Here is a 21,413-nt window from a genome sequence, read left to right as displayed (position 1 = left end):
ATTTGTTATAAGACAAATCTCTCTTTACCTTTCTCTTTATTTTTCAGAGCACTTCTCTCTTCTTACATATATGTGTGTTAACTTTTTTTTTTGGTCATACTACAGTGGAAGCTCCATGAAGGTAGTGACTTTGACTGCCTTCCTTATTGCTAATTCCTCAACTACTGAAACATATTCTGTATCATAGTAGATTCTCAACAACTATCTATGGGATTAAAGATAACATTAAACACATATAAACAAATTTATGCTTACATTAGATATCTTTGAGAAATTTTGATTCATGTGTCTGGTGACCATGTGAGTAGTTGTGGCCTGGATGGAAAATGGAGTTTTATACTTTAACAGTCAAAAATGTATGAAAGATACAGCTCTCAGGATATAATAAGGCCATTTCCAAAATACTTTTTAAAATCTTTCTTCTTTCTTTTCTTTCTTTTCTTTCTTTTCTTCTTTCTTTCTTTTTCTTCAAGTTCAATTTGCCAACATATAACACTCGGTGCTTATCCCACCAAGTGCCCCCCTCCCCAGTTACCTCAACCCCCTGCCCACCTCCTTTTCCACTACCCCTTGTTCTTTACTTTTGATTAAAACCTTAATGGTTGGAAGCAAAGGAAGCTTTTTGGAGTCTCAGCCATCAGCCTTTTATTATTAATGTCTGAAATCATCATCTATCTCTTCCTTAGCTTGGAAAATGAGTTTTCATGTCAAATTCCAAGACTTGTGCCCCATATTTAATTTAAATTTTTTTGATTTACTAGAGAGACATTTCTATTCTGGAATTGAGTGGATTAATATGAAAGCTTTTTTATAATTAATGATCAGGTGGTACTTAGGAATATTTCAGGGGAATGCTGTGGGGAGACCTAAGATTATTTAATTTAAATATCTATTAACATATTATTTTGTGTTTGGTAGTTGTATGGTGGATTGTGGTCAAGGGGGCCTATTTTCCAGTTCTATCACCCTAAGTATAAGTCTAGATATCTTGCTGTATTTTTCCCTAATTATGTGCTTCACTTCATGTTATAAGGCCAGGCTTCTGGCAGCACTAATTTTCACTGGGGTGGAAAACGGGGGGATAAACTGTTGGCACTCATGATAACACTGGTGGTTTCATATTATGGCCCAACTTTTTATTTTCACTTTGTTGTCATATTTGTGTGGATTGTTTTGTAGTTTCTTTTTAAAATTATTCATCCCCAAATCTCAGAGCTTATGGAATATCTCATTTTCATCCAAAAAATGAAATAATTTTATCTAAAAAGTTCTGCTGACTTGTCTTTTGGGCAGTCGAAGTGATGGTTGTCTTCTGGGCAGTCGAAGCGATGGTTGTCTTCTGGGCAGTCGAAGCGATGGTTGTCTTCTGGGCAGTCGAAGCGATGGTTGTCTTCTGGGCAGTTGAAGCAGTGGTTGTCTTCTGGGCAGTTGAAGCAGTGGTTGTCTTCTGGGCAGTTGAAGCAGTGGTTGTCTTCTGGGCAGTTGAAGCAGTGGTTGTCTTCTGGGCAGTCGAAGCAGTGGTTGTCTTTTGGGCAGTCGAAGCAGTGGTTGTGGGGATGGTGGAGTCTGTTTGGGTGGTAGTGGCATCTATTGTGGTTGTAGTGGAGCCTGTTGTAGTTTGTATTTGGGGTACAGGAATAAAGGGAATATGTGGGATGAATGGAGATCCAGGCAGATAAGGCCTTGGTTGGAAAGGTAGATATGAATAACCTGGGCCATAAGGTGGAGGAGGAGGTGGAATTCTTCCGGGGCCATAAGGTGGAGGAGGGGGTGGAATTCTTCCAGGGCCATAAGGTAAAGGAGGGGGTGGAATTCTTCCCGTGCCATAAGGTGGAGGAGGGGGTGGAATTCTTCCAGGGCCATAAGGTGGAGGAGGGGGTGGAATTCTTCCAGGGCCATAAGGTAAAGGAGGGGGTGGAATTCTTCCAGGGCCATAAGGTGGAGGAGGGGGTGGAATTCTTCCAGGGCCATAAGGTGGAGGAGGGGGTGGAACAAATCCTAGACCAAAAGGAGGAGGAGGCGGCAGTGGCCTAGAAGGATATCGTCTCCTGGGACCACTGTGACTCTCAGTGGGCTGTGGGAAAACAGAAGTGAACAGTTTTTAATCGGGTATTTCAACGTCAAGCGAATGTCTACTGTCTGTGGCAGGCAGAATGCTAAGGCTGCTCCCAGGATTTCCGCTCCCTACTGGCATATACTGGCATGACCACACTGGGTGAGTTTTTTTGAAATAGGTTCTACAGGTCAGACACAGATGTCAGAGAGATTTGAAGCTGCAGCATGTGCTCTTCTATTAGCTTTAAAGCAAAGAAACGTGGAGAAGACTACATGGAAGTAAATGGTAGTTGAGTAGCTGGAGCTAGGAGTGGCCCCATGCTTACAGCCCGCATTTAGAAAGTGGAGACCCCAGTCCTTTAAACAAGGGGCTGAATTCTGCCAACAGCCATGCAAATTTGAAAAGAAAACCCTAAGCTGCAGGAAAGAATATAGTTCTGACAGTACCTTTTTAGCCCTTTGGGACCCTGAACAGAGAATCCAACCAAGCCAAGGCCAGAGTCTGACCAAAGAAACTGTGAGATAATAAATGAATTTTTTAAAGCTACTAGTTTGTGGTAATTTGTTATATAGCAATAGAAAACTATTATATATGTATCTAAGTTCTTCAATACAGAATTTTAGACTGTGTAAAAGTAAGAGTTTCTCTTTCACCCTCTAAATGCTTAGGCTCTCAAATGAAAGCCGAGATAGTATTGATGGGAAAAAAAATTGTAGGTAAAATCCTATTCTGTGCTTTTGGTAGAGCCTGTCATTGGAATTAATTCCAAATGGGGAAACTATCTCTTATATCTTATTCAAGAGTTCAGGATTGTTTCAGGCTTTGAGCACAAAAACTGTGAAACATGTTATTGAGCATCTATTTTGTGCCGTACACCAAAGTAGGAGCTGTGGGCATGCAAAAATGCTTCTTGTGAGTCTATAGACTAAGTAGCTACAGTACAAGGCAGTACAAAATGGCCCAAACAGAAGCAGAATGATATCCCCTAGAGCTTAATGCCTCTGCTATTTAGAGACTGTGTGATGTGGAATCCTTTTTGAGACTTTCTTCATCTGAAAAATGATGTTCATATAAGTACCTACCTTTTTTTTTTTTTTTAAAGAAATGGTAGTCATGTTTATTTCTGGGTGTTAAGATTAAGTATAATTTTAATTTTGTTTCAGTGACTTTGTAAAGTTTTGAAACCTTTTTATAGTTTATAATAAGAATCCCCCCTACCCCTGGTTTTTAATGAAGAAAATTCCAAAGATGCAGTACCCCACCCCTGCTGCCTGAAAGTTTGAGACAATTTTGAGGTTGTCTGAGATTTCAGGTGGGTCAGGTGTCTCAGATTCGAGTCAGATTTATTGTAAAACACTACCTATAAAGTGCTTAGGGTACTGGTTAGCTCAGATATTGTGCTCAATAAATGTTATATGCTACTATTTGTTATGTTAACACCTAGTATAGTGGTTACAATTTTTGAAAAGTGGATTTTAGAAATGAAAATAGTTGGAAAATAGTGAAGGAAACAAATACATTAGAAATTTAGAGTGATTATTTTTGGATAGAGGAAAGACTAAGGATCATGTAATTGGGAAGACAGACTTTGTAAGGAAGCTGAAATAAGGTAGAACAGGGAGAAGAATGGGGGTAAACTAAGCCAGTGCTGTAGGGTATGAAAGCACAAGTCCTGCTCTGCTGAGGGTTTATTCAGGACACATGTCTGCGTTTCTTTCTTGCTGTCCCCCATCTTTTATTTGTTCATTTGGCACTTTGCCCTTGCAAAACCTAAACCTTAAACATTTTCTAAATCATCTGTCTCCCCGATTCCTAATTCCAGGTTTTTGAACAATGGCGGCAGATATACCATCACAAACTTATGGTCCCTTAGCACTGCCCTGCAATCTTTTCAAGTGTCTTAAGGTTGACTAACCCTTATTCTGCAGAGGCCTATAATTTTCCACATTTATGCCAATTTTATTAGAGTTCTCTGCCTCTAAAAAGAAAAAAAAAAAAGGTTCTCTACCTGCTGCTGAGCCCTCAGCCACCCCACCAGTATAACTTTCCTCCTACTCCAAAACAATGCAAGCAGTTAGAAACAAACTTCACTACTTTACTGGCCACACACCAAAGTCATTAAAAATCTACATATTTCCTTTTCTTTTAGAACTATTCCCTCAGAGCTCTGTCACTTTTCCCTTTCCCCTTGCACTTCAATATTTGGCTTTTAACTGGCTTGTTTTCTTTAGAAAACAATCATCATTTATGTTCAATTTACTTTTTAAAAAAGATTCCACTTTCAACCGGGAATTCCTGTGTTGCTATCACTCTCTTTTCACCACTTTCCTTTATAGCAAAGCTATGTATTTGCAGCTAATTTCCTGTATTACTTGGTTTATGAACAATCCAGCTAAGACATAGATACCTTGAACCTAAATTTATTTATATTTTAATAAGATTAATAATAGTTACTTTATTAGATTTGTTTTGAGGATTAAGTGGGTTAATGTCTACAAAGCATTTGGAAAATTACCTATAACAGAATGAAGACTCAATGTTCTACTTACCCTCTCGTATACAAATGATATTCTATTCTACCCTTGTGTTTTTCTATATTTCAGTAGTTATTAATCATCGTGAATCTCATACAATTAAGTTGGTGAAAAGCCTATTTCTATTTAAACTGCTTATGCTGTGGGAGTGAGGAGACATCTTGATGACCTGTGTGGCTCCCTTTCTTCTCCCTTTCAGAATGGGGCAAGGAGAAGATCAGCAGGTCTGTTAGATCAGGAAAGAACAGACTGATACTAGAGCTGAGCCCCAAAGACAACCTCATCCTTTTGAGGATAACTTTTATCTGATTAAGGAAATTTCCTTGAATCCTGTTTGCTAAGAGAGTTTTAAAAAAATGAACCTTAAATTTTATTAAAAAGTTTTTATATAATAAAAATAAACTGCTTATGCTAAATTTCTTATATTATTGGAACTCTAAGGTTTATTTTTCAAAAAACCCCAAACATTGTTTAGATAATCAAAGCCTGATCCTTTAAAATAAAGTGTTTCTTTTATATACTGAGACATATATTGAAAATCAGCTTTAAGATTGCATCAGTAAGACATAACCTTTTAAATATATTTAATTGGTTTATCAAAAATTATGTCACATTTATAATGCATGTAGAAGTAATGTGGTCAAGCTCAGACTGCCTGAATGATCTATTTAATTACCTGCTTTTATTCAAGTTTCTGAGAGTAGATGGGAGAAGAAGCACTGTTTCATGTTTCAGAATGATATAAATTTACATTGCCTGTTTTGTAGGAGTTGTAGTCTTCTGAAAAAATGTTTTTTCCCTTCCATTTGATTTTTGATTTTTAATAGATTTTACAATTCCTTGGTAGAAATAACAGGGGTAGATTAATTTCAGTTTGAGAAGAGATTAATTCCATAGTTATTTTGAAATTATCATTCTAATGCTTAAAAAAAGCCCAGAAACCTGGGGATTTTTTTTTTTTTTAAACCTGTGGCTTTTTAAAATCTCTTGCAACTTTGAATATTTAGGAGCTTTTGTGTTGCTTAACTCAATCCTTTATACATTATAGGTGTTAATATAAATGTCCGTAACTCCTGAGTCCATGGCAAAATGCATATTCCCTCCTCTAAGACACCCTTATTCATTCTGGGTTGAGGCCCAGAGTACTATATTTGAATAAGTGAGTTGGGCTACTTTGATGTAGGTGATACATGAACCCTATGTGGAGAAAAACTTTATTTTGAGTATCTCACTTTATAGATAAGGAAAAAGTCCTAGTGAAATTAAAAAACATATTCAAGGATATTCATATAGTGTCTTTAAGTATATTGGATCAAAAATTTGAAGTAAACTTGTCTACTTGTGAAATTATTAATATATGAGGACCCACATCTATACATGTCTGTATAATGCAGTCTGATATCATGGATCTAAATTGTCCAGTGCCTCAGTCGGTTAAGTGTCCAACTCTTGATTTTGACTCAGGTCATGATCTCAGGGTTATGAGATGGAACCCTGCTCAGCATTAAATCTGCTTGAGATTCTCTTTCTCCCTCTCCCTCTCCCTTTGCCCTTTCCCCCACTCATTCTCTTTCTCTGTAAATAAATAATAAATAAATATTAATAAAAATGTCCAGTATGGTAGCTCTAAGCCATGTGTGCCTATTTAAATTAAATTAGACTTTAAAGCACTAGAACTGTGTTTCATCAATGATTGATGCTACTAATATATAAGAAAGGGTAACATTAAAACATGTAAAAAGAAATCTGAATTAAAATTTGTGAGAAAAAATGTGAAAACATGATTGATGAGACTTACCAAGAAACATGTTGCAAGAGCCAAAAGGCCCATGATCAGGCATAGTGGTTTCATTCTTACTATTACCCCTGAAAGTAAGCACAATGAATGGCTGATCAGCATTCCTTTAAAGAAAAAAAAAATATTATTTGGAATGTATTCCAACTCTGTTTATGACCTAGTACAGGAGTAGTACTGTAGCATTTTAAGAAATTTGCCTAGTGTTATTTTGGAGCAATATTGGTAGGCTTATAACATTTAACTATAAAATGGTGGAATTAGTTTTCACTTTTGACTTGTAAATGAACACTGGAGGTAATGTCAAAAGGTTGTTCTTAAAGTGTTTTACTCAATGGAAGCTTTGATGACTAAAGTTTTTGCTTTCAGAAGTAACCACTTTGAAATGGTACCTTTTTGTATTTGAACATCTTGGTATTATTACATAGTGGTTGCATTATTTTATAGATTTCTGCAGGCTTATGTTTGAGGTATTGATGTTTTAACTAGATCATATGTTTTTAATTTAATTTCTTGGGGCATCTCAAAAATAAGGAAAGGAAAAGAACCACCCGGTTGGATGTAGTTTAAAGAAAAATTATCACATAATATATATCCTAGTTTTAACAATAATCCAAGTTATTTTAGTCTATGATGAGCAGTTTCTAATTCTAAAAATTCATATATGATACATCAAAGATCAGGGAAGAGAAAAGAGAGGTGTCTAAGTATTTTACTCTCAATAGGTCTTAAATTTACAATATATTTCAAGTATATGCTAGCCTGAGTTCTGGGAAAGTGACTCAATGCACCTTTATGCAGACTGGTTTTCTGACAAGTTCTGACCATTGGTTAAATGTATTGGTTGAACAGTCCTAATCTTGAAAGAATCCTAGGGACAAAATTTCAGTGAATATTTTATTAAATGTGCATATGGTCATTTCTTTAAGCATCCCTTTTCCTATGACACATTTTTATAAAAAGTTAAAAAAAAAGCAAAACCAATAATAAAAATATATTGTAGAATATAGTTCTTTCAGAGTTATATCTGTGTTGGTATTCCAGCCAATATGAAGTTCAAAAGCATTAAGGTACATCATAGGGAAAAGTAATTGGATGGATTTATTGTTCCAAGTGCCCAGCATTTACTCTGACATACAGAATTTCCTAAAATTTCTTAAAATTCAATGCATATTATGACTTACCAAATTTCCTGTAAGGTATATATTATTCCTTTGGTGAAAATGAATGTTCTATAAAAAGCCCATTAAGATGGCATCTCTGAAAGTCTGAGAACAATTTGATGTTCAGAGTAAGAGTTCTTCAGTTCATATTCCATGTACCTACCGTTGTGTGAGAGAATTCTTGGGGCTGATTATTCCACTGGTCACAATGACTCCTGCCAATTAGGTGACAAATGCAGGAGGGAGCAAGAAATCTCAACTCTTATATATACTGGAGTGGATTTCTGTGATAATAAAGGTAAGACTAAGTTGGAAGATAAAATAACTTGTGGGTTGATGTTCTTTAAACAAAAGACGGGAAAGTTGTTGTTGCCAGTTTTGCAATCTTTTTTCTGCATGTTTTTTTTTCATTTCGGAGGAGCTTTGACCCATTCAATATTTGGTGTTTTCTGAGGAAACATATCACACAAAGAGTCATAATGTCTTTTTGTCTTAATAAAATAACCTAGAGCTTGTGGTGCACCATTGCCTCTGTTTTAAAAAACAAGCATAAGCTGTTTTATTTCAAGTAATTTTAATGGGTCAGTTTTTGTTATGTGTTACTATCACCATATTTCCAATTTTATCTAAAAGCTAGCTGCATTATGTGGGAAATTTAAAAAATCACATTGTTTTAAAATTGAACTCAGTAAAAAGTCTAGAGACTTTGTTGGGAAAAACCTAGAATTATTATTTTTCTATTTCTTTTTATATTATTTAATAAATTTTTAAAAGGACATTTCATCTAAGTAGATAATTTTTTTGCTGTAAGGTTGTTCATAATATCCTTTATTAAAATTCCAATTAGTTAATGTATAGTGTAATATCACTTTAAGGTGTAGAATTCAGTGATTCATCATGTATATACAACATCCACAAGTACCCTCCTTAATACCCATCACCCATTTAGCCCATTTCCCACCCACCTCTCTCTCAGTTTGTTCTCCGTAGTTAAGAGTCTTTTATGGTTTGCTTCTCTCTTTTTCCCTTCTCTTTTTTTCCTCTCCCTCCATGTTCATCTCTTTTATTTCTTAAATTTCACATATAAGTGAAATCATGTGGTATTTGTCTTTCTCTGACTGACTTGTTTCACTCATCATAATATACTCTAGCTCCATCCATGTCGTGGCAAATAACACACCTAGAATTAAAATTAGAGGCCATTACTAAATAGATGTTGCTAAATATCACATACTTAGTATTGTGGCCAGTTATGTACAGGGTACGTCAAATATATTGCTTGATTGTTTGGACCACTGTGCTATATCTTGTGGGTTTCATGTTTCTATTTTCTCTTTCAACTGAAATAATGAGATTGTATTACTCCTTTATACTTGGGCATTTTCACATATCTGGTCCTATATATTATTTCTTCCATTTATAGAACATTGGCTTAGTTTAGTAAATGTTTTTGAAAGATGAGAAAAATGAATTCCAGGGTAAAGATTTGATCTGAGATTTGAAAATAGCAAGAAAAAAAATATCTAGTGGTAGCCAAGATTCATGCAGTTTTTCAGCCTTAACTGTGTCTGTAATTATTGCAAGATATTTATTTGAAAGATCCTTAAATGGACATTTTTAAGGATGTTTCCTTTGCTAATGAAGAATTTAAACAGTAGTCTGATACTGTATTTTAAAGTTACATTGGTGGGGCACTTGGGTGGCTCAGTCAAACATCTGCTTTTGGCTCAGGTTATGATCATAGGGTCCTGGGATTGGGCCCCACATTGGGCTCCCCACTTGTTAGGGAATCTGCTTCTCCCTCTGCCTCCCCCCCCCCACTTGTGCTCTCTCACTGAAAAAAATAAATAAAATCTTAAAAAAATTAATTTACATTGGTGCTTGCTATTAACTTGAGAAATTTAATTTAACAAAAAATATGGTGACATGTTAAAGTTTTTGATTATTGGGAAATTAAACAGATATTTTTATTTTGAGGTGGTTATTTACATTAAAGCTACAGCTTTGGGCAACCCTTTCAGGACTTGTACTATCACTTTACTATCATTCAGTAAATTTTGTAAAAAAAAAAAAATCCACAGCTTTATATTATTTATAAACTCAGGCTTTAAGAAAAATTTTTCATATTTTAGGTCATAATACAATTTGTCCTTTTTTTTTAATAAATTGTTACATGATAATATTATGGCTCTTATTTGTTAAGCCTTTACCATAGAGCATATGACAGGATGAAATGAGTTGTCATCATCTTTGTTTTACACATGGATGCTAATGAATCAACCTCTGCTCACTTCAGGTCTGAATACTGAGTTAACCAGTATTCAATGTTGCCTTCCAAATCTAAATAACCTTCATATACATAACTAACATTATATGTTATAGTATGCTGCAGAGATTAATCAAGGGAAATTATGGTCAGGTCATTTTACTTCAAAGCCCAATACCAGATTTACTTGCTGGATAATATTGGACAAGTTATTTTACCTCATCGTGCCTCAATTCCTTAATTTGTAAGATGTGAATATTTCTAATTTTCATGTCACAGAGTTTAGTTATTCCTTTATTATTCCTTTATTAATTCATCTACTCATTCAACATTTATTGAATACCTGTTGGGTGTAAGACATAATGCTAGTTGTTAAAGTCACGGAATATTTAAATGTTTAGTGTTTTAAAAATCTTTAGGGAGTCAAAAAATCTCTTTGAAGTCATAGATGGTGTAGGAACAAAGAAGCCCCACTTTGAGAGTTGATCTTAGTTATAAGTTTTTGTGCTTAATTTCATGGTCTTAAAATTTTTTTTGTACTAGATAGGTAGATTTTATTTCACACATCAAATAATTTTTAAAATGTATATATTGTTGAAGATAATTGACATATAGCCTTGTATTAGCTTCAAATGCACAACAGAATGATTCAGGATAATTTTTTTTGGATTTTTTTTATTGGGGTTCGATTTGCCAACATATAGTATAACACCCAGTGCTCATCCCATCAAGTGCCCCCCTCAATGCCCGTCACCCAGTCACCCCATCCCCCCACCAACCTCCCCTTCCACTACCCGTTTGTTTCCCAGAGTTAAGGGTCTCTCATGTTCTGTCATCCTCACTGATTTTTCCCACTCATTTTCTCTCCTTTCCCCTTTATTCTCTTTCACTATTTTTTATATTCCCCAAATGAATGCGACCATATAATGTTTGTCCTTCTCCGATTGACTAACTTCACTCAGCATAATACCCTCCAGTTCCATCCATGTTGAAGCAAATGGTGGGTATTTGTCGCTTCTAATGGCTGAGGAATATTCCATTGTATACATAGACCACATCTTCTTTATCCATTCATCTTTCGATGGACACCGAGGCTCCTTCCACAGTTTGGCTATTGTGGACATTGCTGCTATAAACATTGGGGTGCAAGTGTCCTGCCGTTTCACAGCATCTGTATCTTTGGGGTAAATCCCCAGCAGTGCAATTGCTGGGTCATAGGGCACATCTATTTTTAACTCTTTGAGGAACCTCCACACAGTTTTCCAGAGTGGCTGTACCAGTTCGCATTCCCACCAACAGTGTAAGAGGGTTCCCCTTTCTCCGCATCCTTGCGAACATTTGTGGTTTCTTGTCTTGTTAATTTTCCCCATTCTCACTGGTGTGAGGTGGGATCTCATTGTGGTTTTGATTTGTATTTCCCTGATGGCAGGTGATGTGGAGCATTTTCTCATGTGCATGTTGGCCACGTCTATGTCTTCCTCTGTGAGATTTCTGTTCATGTCTTTTGCCCATTTCATGATTGGATTGTTTCTTGGGTGTCGAGTTTAATAAGTTCTTTATAGATCTTGGATACTAGCCCTTTATTTGATATGTCATTTGCAAATCTCTTCTCCCATTCTGTAGGTTGTCTTTTAGTTTTGTTGACTGTTTCTTTTGCTGTGCAGAAGCTTCTTATCTTGATGAAGTCCCAATAGTTCATGTTTGCTTTTGTTTCCCTTGCCTTCATAGATGTATCTTGCAAGAAGTTACATACTGTGGCCAAGTTCAAAAGGGGTGTTGCCTGTGTTCTCCTCTAGGGTTTTGATGGATTCTTGTCTCACATTTAGATCTTTCATCCATTTTGAATTTATCTTTGTGTATGGTGCAAGAGAGTGGTCTAGTTTCATTCTTCTGCATGTGGATGTCCAATTTTCCCAGCACCATTTATTGAAGAGACTGTCCTTTTTCCAGTGGGTAATCTTTCCTGCTTTGTCGAATATTAGTTGACTATAGAGTTGAGGGTCCATTTCTTGCAGAGCTGGATTGGTAGTCACATATTCTTTCAGTTTCTGCCTATCTTGGAAGCTCTTTATCTCTCCTTCTATTCTGAAGGAGAGCCTTGCTGGATAAAGTATTCTTGGCTGCATCTCATTTAGGACCCTGAATATATCCTGCCAGCCCTTTCTGGCCTGCCAGGTTTCTGTGGAGAGGTCTGCTGTTAATCTAGTATTTCTCCCTATATAAGTTAGGGATCTCTTATCTCTTGCTGCTTTAAGGATTTTCTATTTATCTTTGGAAGTTGCAAGTTTCACTATTAAATGTCGAGGTGTTGAATGGTTTTTATTGATTTTAGGGGGGGACCTCTCTATCTCCTGGATCTGAATGCCTGTTTCCCTCCCCAAATTAGGGAAGTTCTAAGCTATGATTTGTTCAAATATGCTTTCTGTCCCTCTGTCCCTCTCAGCACCCTCTGGAACCCCAAATAAACATAGACTTTTCCTTCTGAGGCTGTCATTTATTTCCCTTAACCTTTCCTCATGATCTTTTAATTGTTTTTCTTTTTTTTCCTCAGCTTCCTTCCTTGCCATCAACTTGTCTTCTGTCACTCTTTCTTCTATCTCATTAACCCTCATCATTAGGACCTCCAGTTTGGATTGCATCTCATTTAATTGATTTTTAATATTGGGCTGATTAGATCTAAATTCTGCAGTCATGAAGTCTCTTGATTCCTTTATGCTTTTTTCCAGAGCCACCAGTAGCTTTATAATTGTGCGTCTGAATTGGCTTTCTGACATTGAATTGTAGTCCAGATTCTGTAAATCTGTGGGAGAGAGGACTGTTTCTGATTCTTTCTTTTGTGGTGAGTTCTTCCTTCTAGTCATTTTGCCCAATGCAGAGAGGCTAAAAACGAGTTGTACTGGAAAAAGGAAAAAAAAAAAAAAAAAAGGAGGGGTATCTTCTGGTTCTATATACTGTAAATCCCTCGACTTCCCCTGGAGCTTCCTAGTGCTCCTTGGTCCAGAACTTGCTCTTCCCCTGTCCTTCCAGCAGGTCTTCTGGGGGAGGGGCCTGCTGTGCTGGTTTTCAGGTGTGTGCACCTGGGGGAGCTGCCCCACCCCCCCACCCCCCGCCGGGTGCCGGGCTCAGTGGTAGGTGTTGACCCCGTGAGGCCCTTGTTCCCTGGCGGCCTCCCCCCAAGGCACAGGGTGACCCCAGGAGGGACACCACCACCGGGGGCGGCCAGGTCCCAGCCCTGGAGTCAGCTCCCCAGGAACCACCGCAGTCTCCTGGTCTGCAGGGGCCTGGGTGCTCCCGGGGCGGGGGGCGCTGCCCTGCACAGCTGGGGGCCCCGGGCCAGGAGCGTCCTCGCTGTCCTGGGCCCTCCCCGCCTCCGCCTGCCCCGGGGGGAGCAGGAGCCCGGCCGTGTCCCGGCGCCCTGGGGTCGGGGCCTGTGCCGCTGGTATCATGCTCCCCGGGCCGCGGCTCCCGAAGGCAGCAGGTGCAGCACCCCCCCCAGCCCCGCCCGACCCCCGGCTTCTCCCCGAGGCCCCCCAGCCCCGCCCTCTCCCACTCGGCCGCGGGGTGCAGCCTCTCCCCGGGCCCCCTCCTCCGTGAGTGACCCTGGGAGCCTGGAGGCCCCGCGGCCCCTCCCGGTCCTGCCCGAGGTCCCTGCGAGCGCTTCTCCTTCTCCGCGGAGGAATCGGGGGTCGGTGAGGTTCCCGCTGCTCCGGGCGGGGCTCCCCTGTCCCGGGGGCTCTCCCGGGGCCTCAGCCCGGCTTCCCGCGGCCCCTCCCCCACTGGATTCTTTTTTTACTTTTTTTTATTTTTATTTTTCCGCCTTCTTACCTGTTAGAAGTGGAAACCCCTCTCTCTGTAGTGTTCCAGCTGTTCTCTCTGTAAATCTCAGGTCGGATTTGTAGGTGTTCAGGATGGTTTGAAAGTTATCCAGGTGAGTTCTTGGGGCCAGGTGAGGTGAGGACCCCTACTCCTCCACTATCTTGCCCCACCCCCTGTCTTAAAAATTCTGACATAATTATGTGTAATAAAATGTATTACTGGTATGCTAACCTTAGGCCCTTGTTAGTTACTGAACAATTATAATGCCCAAATAGTGAAGATGATTCATCTCTAAATTAGCATAGAAAGTTCAATAAACTACTTTCTTGTCTGACAATAATTCAGTTTGTCAAAAGATAAGTATCTCTTCTTTATTATTTGGATGCCAATATATTTAATAGCCAAGTGTTTCAAATGCATGTGTGATCTACCTTGTAATGGATCATTGGCTCTGGAGTACTTAGGATGAACATTGGCAAAACTGAAAGATGATTTCCGAATGGGTTATGAGCAACAGAAAATTAGAGCAACATAAGCCAACAAAAGCACACATCTGTTAATAAATAGGAAAAATCACTCAAGTTAATCTGCAGTGAATTAATGGCTTTAATCCTGAATGAATACTTTTCTAGAACATTACCTTAAAAAATCAAGTTTCTGGTCACAGAAAACTCAAGGAGACAGTGGAGTTAACCTATTGTTAATTCAGAGACTTATGTGACAGGAAGAAAATATTTTCCTGATGTAATTAAATTTAGCAGAATTAAACCCAGTCATACAGCAACATATTTGAAGTCCGCTGTCCTGTTTTGCAGCCTTAGTAATAACTCTTTTCTTTGGACCCGTGGAAAACATATGAATGCTTCTCTTAGATTATTTAGAAGTAGATGATTTGGCTTCTGGGTTAACAACATTTTAAATATGTGTCATGCTATTGAACTTACAGATTGCTTAAAAAATTTTGTGTGGAAGTATTTGTTGTGTAGGGTTGTTAATGATACTGTTAGGTCCCAAGAGAAAACTTACTCTATTGAATTAAAAAAGTCAAGCACAATGAGGTAGGATTAATAATAGACTTTTGCAGATTGCAGAAAAGCTGTAACTGACTCTACAGCATAGATTCTGCATCAGACTCAGGCCAGAAAGTTGGTTACAAATTTTTCCCTGCACTTTCAAGCAGCCAGAGTTAAAAGAAAAATTCAATCAGATAAAAAATGCACAATATCATAAGATAAAATCACAGTGATTGCTTAAGAGAAGTATCTTTCCTTCCTGTTAAGTGCCATGAGAAAATTTCTCATTCATTTTCAAGCAGAGAACACATTCTACAGTAAATATGAATGTGACCTTCACAGTTTAACCAGAATGTCTCCATTATGTGACTGTAAATACGTATATAGTTGCCCTTTAATCAGATTTTTTGCTAGATTGATAACTTCAATTACGTAATCAGATAAATTTTGTTATCCTGACAAGATCTCTATTAGAGATATTAGGATATCTCCTGGCTTTATCTTAATTTCTAAATTATATTTCCTTTTTTCATATTTTATTTTTCTAAATATGGTTGTATGCATGTTTTCTCTGTAAACTAGATCAAATACTTTAAAAATTTAAACCATAAATACATTTGTTAGTTAATAAATCATGTTATATTTATTTTTCACTTAATATGGAAAATAAGGTTAAGACATGGGAAAAAATTAACACCTTAACTTTTAAAGATTTCTTTATTTTTATTTAGAGAGAGAGGGAGCAAGTGATCAGGGGTAGGGGGCTGAGGGAGAGAATCTCAAGCAGTCTCCATGCCCAACGCAGAGCCCAACACAGGACTCAGTTCCATGACCCTGAGGGCATGACATGAGCCAGAATCAAGAGTCAGATGGTCAACTGACTCAGCCACCTAGGCGCCCCTACATCTTCTAAAACTTAATGATCTTAAAACTTAAAACTTCTTAAAACTTCTTAAGTCTTCTAAAACATAATGAAGATTTACATGTCATAGCCTAAAAGCTAGTACAAACACCTTAAATAACAACTTCATATTTTGAGGGGAAATAGCATCTTGTTCTCTGAGATGGAATTCGAAAGACCTCAGTCCCAGAATTGATATTGCCACCTGTGAACCTTGGGAAAGTTCAAGGGCTTATTTTTTTCCTTTGTAAAATGATAAAATCAAATTGTTGTCTCCATTACAGGCATATGTAACTTTTGAGGGGCCTACTGCTTATGTAATTTTGGAAGCTGACTTTAAGAAAAAGAATATGAAATTATAATTAGAAAATACCTGCAGCTACTCCAAGGTCATCTTATAGGAAGAAATATGGATACACAATGGTCGGAGCCATTCAGAGTCCACCTATATGAGGGGAGGTGTGTGTGCCCAAGAGGAATTTGGAATAGTAAGAGAAGACAGTGTTAACTGATGGTAATTTAAGTGTCTTACTCTTGCAAATTTGATAAAATTGTATGACCTTTGAACACATTGTGTTAGCTGTTTGAAGGCCAGTTTCAGTAGCTTTCCCATTAATCTCCTTCTGGAAGTCTTCACGGTCCCACACATTTGTTCTAAATCTTGATTTGCATGATAAGTACCTAGGAGGTAGTGATAACTAAAAATACAGGGATGCCCCCTGAAACATACAGGGACTCAGTGGCTGAGGTTATGATTTATTAGGCTTGGGGTGGGTCCTAGGAAACTGCAGTGTTAGTAGATAACCATAGATAATTCCAACACAAATGTTTCATAAATTATACTGTGAGCAACTAAAGGCTGGAAATAGACAATTCCATTTTTACTGGAAACTATTATTGGGAGCAACTAATACTTTGGGAAAAAGATAAGGAAAGGCTATTAATGATTAGATGTGAAGGCCAGAAGGCCATCCTTACACTGTGTAAAGATACTTCAGTCTCCTGTGGTTAGAAGGCAGAAATATTTGAGGACCACACTCAGGTCTCAATTATTAGAATAACAGAGGTCCAGAGAAAGTTGAACCCTCAACTTAGGCATATACGTAGTATCTAGTTTAGGGCATTGATTAGGGAAGAATGGGCCCAGGAGATATAGACTGATTTTTAGGGTATACTAGTTAGCTATTTCTGTGTAACAAACCACTGGAAAACTTGATGGCTTAACACAGTAACTATTTAATATTTCTTGTAAGTCTACATGTTTGCTTGGAAGTTTCCCTGGTCTGACTAGGCTTTGTTGCTCTTCTCTGGGCTTGCTTATGTGTCTATGTTCAGCTGGTGAGTTGTTTGGGGCTGGCTGGTCTAGGATAGCTTTGACTAGGACAGTTCAGCTGTATTTCACATGTCTCTCTTATCCTTCAAGTAGTCTGGGTATGTTCTCATAGTGATGTGAGGAATTCAGAAACAAAAACAGAAATGCGTAAATGTCTTTACAGATCTCTACCTTTTTTTTTTTCAATTACAATGTCGTAATGCCAAAATATGCTAATGATGAAGCCTGGAGACAGTGCAAGAGAGTACAATCATTGGGCTTGTATAAAGGGAGTTGTGAAAAATTGGAGCTATTAATTCAGTTAACACCGTTGATGTCCCTAAATTCCTGCCTTGATTTCTAATTTTAAAGAATCTAAAATTGGACATAGTTTACAATAGGGCTTCTCAATCTAGACACTTGACATTTTTGATCAGATAATTCTTTCTTGTGGAGGACTGTATTGTCCATCCCTGGATTCTACCCTGTAGATGCCAGTAGGTTCTCTCAACTGTAATGACTAAAAATGTTCTAGACATTGCCAAATGTCCTCTAGGGGTCAAAATCATTCCCAATAGAGAATCACTGTTCTAGGTGAAGCATAACTCCTGATTTCAGTACCTAATTGACATATTCAGGTTTAGTTTTTTAACAGATATTTTTGATTTTGCCTACTCCAGGCATTAGAGCTATATGGAGAGTGGATAGTGGAATGTCAAACTGGAAGAAGAAAGACCTTCTAAAAAGCTGTTACAGTTGTCCAGATGGTTTAAGGATGTGGTAATGAGACTACAGAGAAATGGACAGAATCAAGAGATTTTGAAGGGATATAAGGATGTGTATTAGGGGGGCGAAGAAGAGAACAATGTCAAGGATAATGCCATTAATCAGGTAAAATTACAGGAAGAAGTTGGTAATTTAGCCAAGAGGGTTAAACTTGATTAAGACATATGCATAAAATTAAAAGGTTATTTCAGGACAGTAGAGATATGTGAGCCAAGATAATGAAAAAAAGAATAGTTTGTATGTAGTTAACACTGAACTCAGGCTGTAGGATATAATAGTAGTATGGGCAAATAGCAAAAACAGGGCTTCTCAGGAATCTTGAATAAATAACAACAGATGGAACTGCCATGAAAAATATGAGTAAGAATTGTCAGAAATATTTCAACTGCAAGTGAGATGGGTTTGAGTCTATAGGTCTGTTATGTGGAAGATATTAGCAATAGACAAATGGAAAAATTGGAGAGGAAAATGGGAAATGGCCGTTTGAGTTTCAAGGCCTCAAATTTTAGTGTTGTCTGTAAAGTTGTGTAATTTTCCTCAGCACCATTAGGTAGATTGCATATACATGCAGAGAAAGTAATTATTTCTATTAATCAAAGATTGGGATTTTATCAGATTTGTGAGCTATTAGAAAAAACATTTTTAAAAAGTTGAAGATATTTGCAAACTAGTGTTTGAAATGATGAATTATAAAAATCTAAGTTGGATATGAAAGAAAGTTGAAGAGGATACTCTAAGGAGGTGGTAAACGGTCCAGGAACTGGAGAATAGAAAGAGTTTAAAGAGTTGCTATAGAGAGAATAACTGAGTGCAATATCTGGGAGAATGGGAAGATCAGGTATGTCTTGATATATGACTTTAAGAGTGGGGTATATCTGTGTGATGATAGGAAGGTCCAGGTAACTTGTGTAACTGAAGAGATGTAAAGATCGTTCAAGATGAGGAGATTAAAAAAAAAAAGGAAAAAATGAGATCAAAGAATGGAGTAACCTGGATTTTAATGGATGGTCAGTGTGGACTGTGACATTTCTCAGAACTATGGTGGCACTGGGGATAAACATTGTCAATCCTACTTTCTGCAGAGTGAGAGTGGTGACTGAGAGCTTGACTGACAGCAGCAATGAAGACGTGAAGGAGGAGGACTGGCTAAATGGCACAGCCTTCATTTAATTGGGAATAGTTTTTTAGAAGATTGAAAGAGTAATGCTCTCTATGCCTAGTTGACTTTGCAGCAGTAACAACCACACCAAAATCTTACTGTCTAATAAAAACAAATCTTTCAGGTCACATGTTGGCAACTGTTGGGGGGATGTTTCTGCAGCTCCATTGTGTGTATCTTCTTATTCTAGCAGGTTGAAGAAACAGTCTCTATTTAGGATATGGAGCTCTTATAGTAGAAAGGAAAATAGCAAGAGAGCAGGTGTGATGGAATTCCTGCTTTTAATTTGCCTTCCATGACTTGAGCTCACATTTCAGCAGCCAGGGCAGGTCCTAGTGCAAGCCTGGCAATGAGATAGGGAGGTATATTCTGTGTGGGGTATGTGGACGGGATGCCCTGCATGCCTGCTGGCAATGAGTAGAAATGTAAAATTCTCTTTTTATAAGGGAAGTGGAAATAAATTATTAGGGACACTAGTACCATCTACTCCAGTTGGGAGGTCACAGCCGAGAGAATGATAAGTCCACTTCATTTCCATGTGATTGAGGATGGATGCAAAATCACTAACTTCCACTTGTGAGAGTCTATTTGTTTCTTGTAAAGAAGCAGTTTTCTTCTTAGAAAGCCTGATTCCTTCTGCTTTCTCTGGGATATAGTTTTATTATTTATTAACTTTTAAAAGTTGAGCATTCAATTTCTCATTTTCAACTGTATATAATTCCTAATTCATCTTTCCTAATACAAAGTGATGCTTTTGATTGGATTACTTTTTCAAGCCATCAGCTTGTCTCTTTTGGTCTCTTTAATGCACATCCTCTTTTGTTGATCATTTACTTTTTACCCCTTAACTTTTTTGTGATTTGGACAACATTGAAACTTGTTTCTAAACATTTTGTTGTTTATGTGCTCCTTATACTTTATTTTTTTCTTCTCTTTTAAAAAGTGTTGAAACATTGTGAAACCTTTTTCTACTCTTGGCATTTTTATTTTTTTATTCATGAGACACACACACACACAAAGAGGCAGAGACATAGGCAGAGGGAGAAACAGGCTCCATGCAGGAAGCCTGGCGCAGGACTCGATCCCCAGTCTCCAGGATCACCCTGGGCCAAAGGCGGCGCTAAACTCCTGAGCCGCCTGGGCTGCCCTCCTCTTGGCTTTTATAAAAAGTTTCTTAGTTCTTTCACCTCTGATAGCTCCTTTTCTATCTACTGTTCTTGCTTTTCTTTCTTCTGGTTTAAGTATGGGTTTCTCTTATGATTCTACATTTATCACTCCTCCTCCTGCATTTCTCCCTCCAGTTCTGTTCCTTCCTTCACTTCTCCTCCTTTCTCTCTTGTTTTCATTGTACAATAATAAACATATAGGAGAACTTATGATTAAAATGAAACGTGCTCTGAACTATTGCTGATGATAAAGACACTATGAATTACATTAATGTGGATTTGCACAGTCCTACTTGAACGAAACTTTTCCCTTACAAGTTTCCAGGATAAGCAGAACACAAAGCTGACTGGCCCATCACAATAGATCCCTAATTTGTTTCTTCATTTCAGTTGTTCTAGACATTTTTGGCAGAAATGAAGAACATGGGCTAGATTAGTTAGGTTTGAATGCCTGCTCTTGATTAACCTACTATGTGTCCTTGGGTAGTTGATTAACCTCTATGTGCCTCAGTTTCCCTATGTCTAGAATGTCAATGTTATTATTTTGTAGAGTTATGATATTGTATGTCAAGCTTTTAGAATGGAGTTTCGGACATGTAAGAAGTGAAGTGTTTTTATTGTTTATACGATATTTTCTATAGATATTGTTTACAGTTGTCTTCTGTGGTAAAACCTTTATTAATTCTCTTTTCTTTTTAAAAAATTTTAAAAACAGATTTATTAGAGAGAGAGAGAGAAAGTGAGAGAGGGAGAGAGGACCCTGAGATTATAACCTGAGCCCAAACCAAGAAGCCAAGAGTTAGCCACTTAACCTGCTAAGCCACCAGCTGCCCCTAATTCTTTTCTTTAGAATTAATCCAAATTCCTAATCTTGCTCCACGATAACATGATGACTTCCCATTCTGATATCTGTTTTTCTAGATATGTCCTGTATTCATGGCCAACTTTGTTTGGTGGGATTGGGAACAACCGGACAGTGTGGTATGTATTTTATCCATTTTTTAACTCCCAGAATTGCAAGCCTCACAATAGTGTTAGGTTAGTAAATATTTAGGGGGTGTGGATATGAATGCTATTTGGTCTTTTGCCTTCATGTATTTGCTGTTTTTATCCAGCAGTGAGGCTCCTTTTTTTCCTGCCTGTTAAAATCATTCCTTCCCTTTTCATGTCTTCCATGAAACTTGGGGAAAAAAAAATCTCCTCAGTGAAATTCAGTACTAAATTTTGGGGATCGTTTCTTTGTGACTTTCATCATAGTTATGTACCATCTTAACCTTTACTTCCTACTCCTTCAGGACTGGGTTGTGTGTCCTTAAGCTACTGAAGTTATTTTCTACTGAAGTTACTTTCAACCCTTAAATACCAAGATTTTGTGATTATCTCTGTCTCCTCTAATAGCTTATCCATTATAGGTTTTTCACAAGTGTTTGCTCTTCCTAAAGGGGA

General features: G+C 37.7%; 2 protein-coding genes across 6 annotated transcripts in view; both read right to left on the bottom strand.

Annotated features, from left to right (window-relative positions):
• LOC111098430 (mucin-2-like) overlaps nucleotides 1-7,705 on the bottom strand; it is a 54,474-nt gene extending 46,769 nt beyond the window's left edge. For 3 of the 5 annotated variants that reach the window (XM_038556260.1, XM_038556259.1, XM_038556261.1), the window contains exons 1-2: nucleotides 7,570-7,705; nucleotides 6,389-6,456 (exon numbers count right to left, since the gene is read on the bottom strand). The gene's annotated coding sequence lies outside the window, so the exon portion shown is untranslated. Of the gene's footprint in view, nucleotides 1-6,388; nucleotides 6,493-7,569 lie in introns of all 5 variants that reach the window. The other 2 variants (XM_038556262.1, XM_038556263.1) reach the window with 1 other exon arrangement.
• Nucleotides 1,235-6,421, bottom strand: LOC608868 (formin-like protein 20). Its single transcript, XM_038555085.1, has 2 exons — nucleotides 6,389-6,421; nucleotides 1,235-2,074 (listed from the first exon to the last, which is right to left on the bottom strand). The coding sequence occupies exons 1-2, from the start codon at nucleotides 6,419-6,421 to the stop codon at nucleotides 1,235-1,237; spliced, it is 873 nt and encodes a 290-aa protein (XP_038411013.1).
• Nucleotides 7,706-21,413: the final 13,708 nt, after the last annotated feature.

The sequence above is a fragment of the Canis lupus genome, chromosome 13, assembly GCF_011100685.1.
Source record: "Canis lupus familiaris isolate Mischka breed German Shepherd chromosome 13, alternate assembly UU_Cfam_GSD_1.0, whole genome shotgun sequence".
NCBI lineage: Eukaryota > Metazoa > Chordata > Mammalia > Carnivora > Canidae > Canis > Canis lupus.
Note: the sequence above shows the minus strand (reverse complement) of the source record. Positions and strands in the feature narration are given on the sequence as shown.

Excerpts from the sequence above, each read along its gene's own strand:
- LOC608868 (XM_038555085.1), bottom strand. The coding sequence starts at position 6,421 with ATGGGCCTTTTGGCTCTTGCAACATGTTTCTTG. Across the intron at positions 2,075-6,388 it reads CTCTTGCAACATGTTTCTTG|CCCACTGAGAGTCACAGTGG; the intron begins GTAAGTCTCATC and ends GTTTTCCCACAG.